Source organism: Podarcis melisellensis (assembly GCF_964234715.1).
Source record: "Podarcis melisellensis genome assembly, chromosome: 16".
Classification (NCBI taxonomy): Eukaryota; Metazoa; Chordata; class Lepidosauria; order Squamata; family Lacertidae; genus Podarcis; species Podarcis melisellensis.
In genome coordinates this window covers 13,035,642-13,045,839 of record NC_138533.1, presented here as the reverse complement: position 1 = coordinate 13,045,839, position 10,198 = coordinate 13,035,642, and the positions used below count along the sequence as shown (strand labels likewise).

The 10,198-nt window shown below is 45.1% G+C and overlaps 1 protein-coding gene across 1 annotated transcript in view; it reads left to right on the top strand.

Moving 5' to 3' along the window:
* The first annotated feature begins 1,957 nt into the window (after positions 1 to 1,957).
* The window catches only part of RTN3 (reticulon 3), a 39,286-nt gene continuing 31,045 nt past the window's right edge, over positions 1,958 to 10,198 (top strand). Inside the window, exon 1 of the mRNA XM_081891392.1 lies at positions 1,958 to 2,495. Within this exon, the coding sequence (XP_081747518.1) occupies positions 2,384 to 2,495 (112 nt within the window). The 5' untranslated portion in view covers positions 1,958 to 2,383. The remainder of the gene's footprint in view (positions 2,496 to 10,198) is intronic.

The window sequence follows — 10,198 nt, the reverse complement described above, 5'->3', positions numbered from 1 at the left end:
TGAACTGCTAGGTTGGCAGTTCGAGGTAGAACATGACTATTATGACAGGAGTTGCCGGCCTTTGGGGGCCTGTGGGCAAATTTGCAAATTGGAGCTCTTATGGGCACCACAGACATACTGCAATGTATTCTGTTGGCTGCTCTGTTCATTAACTTCTCCTCTTGTCCTTGGTGGTACCTCTCCTGATCTACAGCATATTTTCGAACATTAAGATAAACCAGTGCCGAAATCTTTCCGCTTCATTTTAGGCTGCTAAAAGCACAGGAGCAGGATTTATTTAAAAAATTAAACATTGGCAATTGAGTTTCTATATGTGTAGTACAGCCCATTCAATAATGAAAGAGGAAAAGCTCAGAGAGATAAAGGAACAATTGTTATCTTACCTACCATTCCTGCTTATCGGCTTTAAGATTACAAAGGTGTTTGTATTACGGATTAGAAGTATATTTAGAACTCTTAAGTTAAAGACACATTTATTTATATATTTAGTGCTCTTTTGATTCTGACGGGGAACCATAATCAGGAATGGAAAGGAAAATGTTCACACTGTTTTCTCAAACTAACAGCAAGTAGAAGCTTTTGTTGATTAAACTGGAACCGATACTTCACACAAACCCCCATCACCTTGATAACGCCAAGTTTGCAGGTTCAATCCCTGTAAGAGACAGTTGTTGCAGGGGGTCGGACTAGATGAACTTCAGGGTCCCCCTTCCAACTTTATCATGCTACTACAATATTTGAATACAGTACTGCCATTCATGCAGTGGTGACTTTCAAATTAGACTACTGTAATCTGCCCAGTGTGGTGTTGCCCTACAATAATCTACTTGCAAATAAGTCTGTGAACTCCGTTTCTGAGTAAACTCTTACACCGAGTCAGGTCATTGGCTATCCTCTATACCAAAGTTTTCCAAACTTTTCATGTTGGTGACACACGTTTTAGATGTGCATTATTTTGCAACACAGTAATTCAGTTTTACTAGCAAACCGGAGGTTAAAAGAAACTCCTTTCCAGCCCCGGGAGAATGGGGAGTGTTTGTGGGACACACCTACACACTGCAGCCAAAAAGCTAACATGTCATGTCAGTTTGGAAAGCTCTGATCCACACCAGTTTCTCAAACTTGTTTCCCCAGGTGTTGTCGGACTACAATTCCCATCATCCCCAGCTAGCAGGACTAGTGGTCAGGGATAATGAGAGTTGTAGCCGGAAAAGTTTGGAATCCAAGTTTGAGAAACGCTAGTCTACACTGACTGGCAGCAGCTCTCCAAGGTTTTGTGCAGGGAATATTCTCAGCCCTACATGGGAGATACTGGGGGCCTTCTGCAAGCAAGGCAGGTGCTCTGCCACTGAGCTATGGCCCTTCCTTATAGGTAAGCCATCTTATACAGTGGTACCTCGGGTTAAGTACTTAGTTCGTTCCGGAGGTCCATTCTTAACCTGAAACTGTTCTTAACCTGAAGCACCACTTTAGCTAATCGGGCCTCCTGCTGCTGCCACGCCGCCGGAGCACGATTTCTGTTCTCATCCTGAAGCAAAGTTCTTAACATGAAGCACTATTTCTGGGTTAGCGGAGTCTGTAACCTGAAGCGTATGTGACCTGAAGTGTGTGTAACCTGAGGTACCTGTACCGAGCCAGGTCACAAGGTGTGACTGAGCTACTGCCCTTTCCCAATTCCAAATTTCAGGGATACTTAATGTATCCCTATTGCCATTTGGAAAGAGATTTTTCAGGAGGAGGAGGAGGAGAAAGCTTCTCTTCTGAGCTGTTTTCCCCCTTTTCCTAAAGGTTCGAAACACGACTCAAAAAAGCAGATTCTTAAAACACAAAAGCCCCCGCCCGCGTTTCTTGGCCGTTTATTCAGGCTCCTATGGCTACTGCGCACGCGTAAGTGCCGGTCTCACCCGCGCGCGCGCTCACACACAAACGTAATAAACGGACTTGGAAAGCTCGCGAGAATGGGGAGGGGGCGTGATGCGCATGTTCAGTGACCAGCCTCAAAAACCGCCTATTTTCTCTCACACTCAAAAAAAATCCGCCGCCCCCTCCCCGCCGCTTCTAATACCAACGTAAGGGAGGAGCAGAAATACTCTGCGGGAGGACGTAGGAGGCACAATATACTGTATCGTATACAGTACGCTCCCTTCCAGACTTCTCACTGCGCCTGCGCCGGAGAACACCCTCCCAGACCCGCCCCTCCGGAGTACGCCTGCGCGGCGCTCCGGCCCGCCGCCCAGTTGCCGCGCCTGCGCAGTCTGCCCTGATCTCCTCGTTCTTGTCAGTCAGTGCCTGTCTGTTGAGAGGGGCGGTCGCTTATAGCCAAGGTCCTCGTCGCTGGTTTCTTTTACCCCCCGTCGCTTTCGCCGCTGCCGCCATCGACGAAATGGCTGAGCCCGCCACCCAGTCCCCGTATATTTCTTCCTCTGCTGGGGGTGGCTCCTCGGAGCCCGGAGGCCGAGACCTCAAGGGGGCAGGTTCCCCCCAGCCTTGCGCTGGTGAGTGGGGGCGGAGGGAGGTGGGCAGGGGGAAAGAACAGCTGGTGGGGGGAGGGGGCTTGGCGTAGGGAAGTGCCGGGTGGTTTGTGGGCACGAGGAAGGAGGAAGGGGTGGGCGGAGGCGGTGTAGCAAAAACTTGAAACCCTGAAAGGCACCAGGATTCCCTGAGACGCTTAAATCATTGCATTTCCGAATCCTGTTTTCTTATTATTAAGACCAACTCAGGTAAATCGGCTCTTACAGGGAGTCCTTGGCCTGGAATGAAAAAAAGAAAAGAAAGCAAAATAGCCTTTATTGTCATAAAACATGCAGGCAGGGCTAAAGTACTGACTTTCATGAATGCCATTTTTTTTAGTAAGTCTGAAATATGGTAGACAAGATTTAGCAATGCACAGAACCAGGGTTTGTGTGTTTCTGTATATAAACATACATATTTTTTTATATATAAAGTAACTGCTAGTAGGAGAGCATTCAATAAGGATAACGTCCCTTTATTGACATCAAAATTTGCATTTAATTTTTTGCAGCTGCTGTTAGGACTAATGCATATTTCCATTGATAATATGTGGGTGTTTTGCATAGAAGGCTTCCAAAGGTTAACTCATTTTCATTCATTCATATTGTGTGTGTGTGTGTGTATTAAAAGGAGGGATACAAAGATGGCCAGTCTATATGACAGGAGGTGGGGCTTTGGGGGGGAAGAGCTGTGTTGGAAAAACATATTTCACTAGAACCAAATAACATTTGTCAAGCCAAGAGTCCACATTGTGTCATATAGATTTGTGGGTTACACTGATCCCTTCATTGGGCCTGATTAAAATATAATTATAAAGGTGGGAAACGGTTGGGTTTTTGGGGGGTGGGATGCTACTGCTGACTGACTATAACTGCATAGGAAACACTTTTCTTCCCTCTTTTTTTAAAATATTTATCTCCCTTTAAAGTTTAGCCTGAGAGAGTGAGAGTACTGTGTTACAGAGCAGCTTGCATATTGTATTGTGAACATATGGCGATCCTACTAAAGGTTTTTGATGGTCCCTGCAGAAGAATCAGTGAGTAGAAGATGAAGCATGGAGCTGAAATAGAACTCCAAAGTGGGCTACACTTAAGGAGAGAAAGGGTGTGTCTGAAAGGTTTAAGAGGAACTGTTCTGGAAGAAAATGCCATTTTGGATTATGTCCATTGGGAACGTGTAATGCAGAGAGGTCACCAAATGCAAAATGTGTTGTGGCTAATGTGAGGTTAATGAAGATTGCTATGCAAACAGGACTGTGTGGGAAATATGGTAGGATGGGGTGGAAGGCAAGCAAGACTGTGGGTGTGGTGTTGGTGCTATGGACAATCCTTGGGAGACTAAGGCATAACACCAGAGTGTTATGCTGGTTGGTAATGGGGTGTTGGGAGTTGTATAATAATTGTATGTCCTTTGTGGTATGTAATTGTGTATAAGGGTGTGACTGAAGGAGAACTGAATGTAATAGTCTTTTGTACATAATGGTGGTATTCCTCCCACCATTCAGCAACCTGCTGCTTCCTAATCCACCATTTCATATGCCTTGCAGCCTTACCAGGCATGATGCAATGGCAAGGTTTGGATTTCAGACTCTGGGGAGGCCATTCCCTGATACTGGCGGTGATTCTGAATGGGATAAGGAAAGCTTGGGTTTTAAGGGCACTCTTCCGTAGCAAACTGGGGAACAGATACACTTACGGTTGGCTGAATGTTGCTTTTGTACCTTTTCAGTGCATTTCCAAATGTGGTCGCTTGCTAAGCACTTGAAAAACACCAGCTGGGCTAGAGGCTGAGAAGGGAGTGGTGTCTCAGCTGGAAGGTGGGGAGAGGGAAGCTTCTGTCTGCTGTATGTTTGTCAGATTAGACTCCAAAATGTGTCTCATAGCTCCAAGAATTGAGCAACCTTTTTTATCTGCTTTGGGGAGGGCTTGCTGGGGTTTTTCTGGATCTAGGCTGGTTGCTTCCTTAATCTGCCCCCTCCCCTTTCCTCAAGCAAGTGATCGAACTGAAGGGGGGTGCATTGCCTTTTTCCTTTACAGTTGCTCTGTCATCCTCTTGACTAAGGTCTCTTGTTGTATTGCTGGCTCCCACTTGAAGCAGGAAAGCAGTCTTCATTATTTTAAAACCTTACCTGAGAAAAAAAATCACTGTAACCTTGGGTTTTTTTGTGGGTGGGAGACATTTGGAGGTGTACATTTAATTATTTGTCTTTGAGAAGGCAGCTTTGATGACAGGTCTTCCCTTTTGTGATGGCTTTAGGCAACTGGAGAGGGGGCAGGGAGGCACCCCAGAAAACATTTTGCAATATGTACCGCTCCTCTCCTCCCTCTCCTAATAAGCTTCAGAGGGCTGGGATGTAAATGGTTCTTATCTTCTAAGGCAGCTTTCAGATAGAGGTGGGAATGCTCATTAAAAAAAAACCACCACAACAACAAACTGCACTGCAGATGCTTCACTGAGGGTGGAAAACACAGGCCCAAGTGACAATGCTTTAAAAGGCTGAGTCTTGCAATGCACCCCATCTAACAATAGCTCTGCCTCATCAAGTAGCCCAGCTGGGGGTTAGCTGACTTTAAAAAACACACACAAAAAACCACCCCTTTGTGGGTTTTGTTTTGGAATTCCTGACCACGCTCCTTCCCTTGCATGGGCATATTAGTAGCGTCTGGTATGCGGCAGTTCTTGTAGTGCCAATGTTTCAGTCAAGATGCCGTCTTTCTCTGTATATATTCTCAGTATATTTTTACGTCTCTAGTCTGTCAGTCTTGTCTTGAGATGTCTGGATTGTGGCTGCTTGCTCAGGAAAGAGCAGTTTCTTTCATGCATAGTCTTCCTTGTAGAGTCAAGGTCAAATGGCAGCTATATTGCATCCAGTAGTCCATTGTCTTGTGACTGACCATTAGGCAAACACGTATGATGTATGACTTAATGCCAGATGGGGAAGGGATGTTGTTGATCCTTGCCAACCATATAACTATTTCCTTGTCCGTGGTCTGATCTTTGTGCCCCTCAAGTTTAACAGTTCCTCAGACGCCGCTCCTGCAAACCCAAACCACCTGTCTCGAGAATCAGGCCTTTCACCGCCAGTCCTTCTCCAGATCAATGAGCATCAGTCTCCCTCATGGAAGCTGAGCCTTTTTTAGTAGAGATGAGGCTCCAGGCATAAGGCTGTAAAGTGCTCAGGACATGTATGAGATTCAAGGTCACCTCACTTAATACAGAGCAAGGTGTGGACTTCATCTGCTGCCGTACACATGCCCGACTCTCCCACAGATGCAGAGTAGTGCTATCTGCATCGTCTTACAAGATTCAGGCTTAACATGTTAAACAAGAAGAATGTTAACTATATGTATATGTGAATGTGTATCTCTGTGTAGTCTTTGTGCCTTATCAGCCGGAAACGCAGCAGATGCTCTTGTACCACAATGGATGGGCAGCACTTTGAACACACACAAAGCCCTATAAATGATAGGTGGTATTATTGCTGAGGACTCGCAAGTTCCAATGTACTTGAACCAGAAGTCAGCTTCTTAAACCTCTCTGCAGAGCCATTTTAACCAGTTAATTGTAACTTTAAAATTCAACAATCAAAACTATTCAATTTTGACCCTGTTAGCAGTGCCCCAGCATGTGTTCCACAGAAATGTTGTGCAAGACCTGACTGAGGAAAGGCCATAGCTTGGTGTCAGAGCACCTGCTATGCGTGCAGAAAGCACCAGATTCAATCCCTGGCATCTCCAGAGAGAGCTGGAAAAGTGCTGTCTCCAAAACCTGGGAGAGCTGCTGCCAGGTCAGTGTACGCAATACTGACCAATGATATAAGGCCTATGTTCCTAATTTTGAGCTGGGCATAGAAACTGACAACTTGCGAACTGTTTAAGAGAGCGAGTTTCTAACCCTGTAAATATGGAGTTGATGGGTGTGTCATCAATGCTTTCGCCAAGTTGTGTGTGCAAGGGTGCATGTACACACGTGGGGGAGGACTCTCAGTGACCAGGAACATGCCTCAGTACCCTAAGCAGTGCTGCTTCATGACTAGCAGAAGCAGAGCAAAGTATTCCAAATAAGAATCTGTTTGCATCTGTTTACAACACACAAATTAGCCACCAGGCCTCCATTTTAGCCTGTGGCTCGTGGTTCTTTCACTGTCATGTGGACACAAGAACTGGGCACATCTTTTAGCTTGACAATGCATCAGCCTTGTATTTAAGCAGAACCAGAAATTGCACCCAGGTGAGTGAGTGGGCTAGTGGAGGAGGGATAAAGCACTTTGTCCCTCTTCTGGGCCCAGCATAGAAATGGCACACTTTGTTTCTCTTTTGCCAGGCATTAGCAGGCTAGGGTTTTTTTTTTTGTAAAACATTTTTTAGCAGGCTAGTAACTTTGTGGGCTTTATTTTACAACATTGCAAACCATAATGGAGTAGTTTTGATGCAGTGAAGAAAAGGAAACATGATTTCCTGTACCTCTTTCTAAAGCCATTTTCTGCCTCTCAATATTGAAGAGGATGGCTTATTTATAATCACTAGCAAGAGAATTGCAGATCCAAATTGGTTGTATTATGGTCTTCAATCTTTTTTTTGTTTAGAAAAACGCATCTTAAGGAATTTAATAGACTTAACTGACTAAAAGAACTGGGCTCTTCAGACATTCATCTGCTGAGTCACTATGACAGGGTACAACACCCTCTCCCTCCTTAACTTGGGTTGCCATATTTAAAAAAGTAAAAACCAGGACACCCCGAATGTTGAACTTTTTCGATTGACTTGCCTGAGATCCAGGACAAAGCGCCACCTTTCAGAAAGTCCATCCTGACATTAATTCCGCCTTTGGAATCCGGACATATGGCAGCCCTACTTTAACATGCTTACCTTAGTTGTGACTAGAAGGTAAAAAATGACCACATCATGGTGATGTCATTTCCTTAATTCTCACTATCTCAGAATTGTGAAGGTGGTGTGCTGAGTTAACAGAACCTGTTCTTGAAACCTTGGATTTGCTTTCCAAAATATTGAGGTGACCGCTTGGCATCCAGGGTCATGGCTGTGTATGGTTCTGCTGTTGTACTTGTCTTGTGCAGCAGCATTTACTCTTGCCCATTGTTTGTTTGTGTGTTTAATTCATATCTCACCTTTCTTCCATGGGCTCAAGGTGAGTGCCTGGCCTAAGGTTGCCCAGTGATTTCAAGGCTGAGTGGGGATTTGAATCTTGGTCTCTCAGGTCCCAGTCTGATACCTCTCTGCCCTGCAAGAAAATTGTACTTAGAATGTTGGGTTAAAACCCTAATGTGGATCATGGCACCCCTTCCCTGTTGGATCAGTACTTCTTTTTTGCCTTCCTGAAATGGTACATTTTGTTGTATTTCAGCTCCCATCATACCTGACTGGAAGCCATGCTGGCTATGGCTGTTGGGGGTTGGAGTGCAACAGCAACTGGAGGGCATCGGGTTGGGGAATTGTGCACTAATGCATTAAAAAAAGTAGTCTTGCAGGTGCTGCATTGCAGAATAGCTAAGAAAGCCTGGGATCCTTTTGCTGTTGTGGAGCCAGAGCCCCAAAGGATATTGCAAGAGAAAAATAAAGGCATCCATTTACTCTCTGAGATGCATTTGGCTGGGCTGAGATGCAGTCAGAGAGCTGCATCCATTCTCCTTCATAACTAATAATAATAATAAATTATGCAGCACACTTGCTTTGCATTTGGGATAGTTATGAATAAGATATTGATCTCTGCGTGTGTGTTCTGGGGAACAATTAGAATACTTGCATAGTTACCCATTTCAAGGCAATTTGGCCCTGGGACACTTGTTATACTTGAATCTTTTTCCCCCCAGCCTTGGATTGCAAACTTAGTGGACCTCATTAGGAGAGAGATTATGATTTCAGAGGTCTGGGTCCAATGTAGCCAAGCCACGGATAGGCCCTTGTGAGCAAACGGTGGACCCCTTGGCTTGGTCTTCTTCCCTTGCATGCTCCACTTGCCTTCTTTCCTTCTTGCTTTGAGTCAATCATAGTTTGCTTCCAGAACTGGAATTAGAAAGAAAGCACAGTTTGAACTCAAGTTCCAGATTTTGGTTGCTCAAGGGAGGGAGGGGATTTTGGCAGGTGAGTGGAGGAGGGAGAACGAAAGCCCAAAGTCTGTACATGATGACAAAACCATGGCTTGGCTGTGATATTTAAACTGGTCCATTGTCTTGATTCTTTCATTGGGACACTGACCTGCCTCAAACAGAATTATTTGGTGGCTTGGAGGCTGTGTCTGCCCATGGCAGTAGAATGAGGGACTAACATATGCTGTTTCTTAGAGATAGCCAAGTGATGCCCTTCTGGTGTTGGTGCACTGCAACTCATATCATCCTTGACCATTGGCAACGCTTGCTGGGGCTGATGGGAGTTGGAGTCCAACAACCACTGCAGTTGGCTTCCTGCTCCCTAATGGAGACATGCCACTTTTGCTTTTTAAAATAATCAACAGAGGAGAACATGGCGGGGAGGAATGATCCCCGCCTGCAGCGCTTTTGTAGATCCATCCTACCGCCTTATTCTGCTCCATTTGTAGAGTGGTCCTGAGATGCATTTTGCTGAGAACCTTAATTTAAAAAGCACTTGTCTGGCTGAAATTATGGGACTAAATCATCATTTTTTGAAAGCTCCAGGTAGCTCATGAGTCAGTTTATAATTTTTTTAATGTTTTAGGGTGAGGTGATGATTCATGGTGTGATTCTGGGCTAAGAGATGCTATTTCTTGGAAAAGCAGGCCAGTGAAACTGGAAGTGTTGGTCCCAGTCATATTTTAATTGGGGGTTGATATGGACCATCTCTGGTTTGGAGCTGATGCAATACATGTGTCATGAAGCTCTTAAACTTGATGACACAATGGCCCGGACTTTGCTGCATGGCAGTTAGGCAGCTGGTAACTTGGGATCAACCCACCATGTGAAAAACCTTGGCTTGATGTTGTGTTTGTATGGACTCTTAGGAAAAATAAATTCGAGACTGGTTAGAAATACTGGACTCCAAGCAGCTCCATTAGATGACTGACACTCTTAGCCAGAAATCTGGGTACTGTCCCTCAAGCAATTAGGAAATGTCCCTTGTTTGGATGCATTTCCTCTTACGCAAGGAAGCTTAATTGTGTTTTCCACTAAACAGAAGCAAAGTTGACAACCTGCTTTTCCCATCTCTCTCTCTCTCTTTTTCTCTGCATTGGGAATACACTGTGCTTCTGCACAAAGGCAGCTCTAGGCAGCCTTCCAGCTTTGTCCCAGCAACACGCACCCACACCAGCCATCATAACATGCAGCTCTTTCCTGTGATCCACCCCTTATGTGCAGGCCGCTGTTGCTTCAGCTGGGATGCCTTAATGCTTCTTTTTTTTTACAGAACAGGTCTCTGGTGCTCATGAAACAGACATGGTGCAATCCCATCTCGCATAATCTTTTCCTACCACATTAAAGCAACTTGGAATAGATTTTGATAGGAGAAGCCACGTTGGGGAGATGGGGTGCTCTTGTACTCTCTTCCAACACGCATGAGCTGCTGCTGTGTCAGCTGGGAAGTGGAAGAAGGCAAGTCTAAGACTAGTACCTGTCTTTCTCCCTCTTCCTCCCCACCCAAAGCATGTCCAGCGTAATTTTTAGGAGAGTAAAAGAAAGGGTGTTTTTTTAAAAAAAGAAAAAAGTGAGAGACAG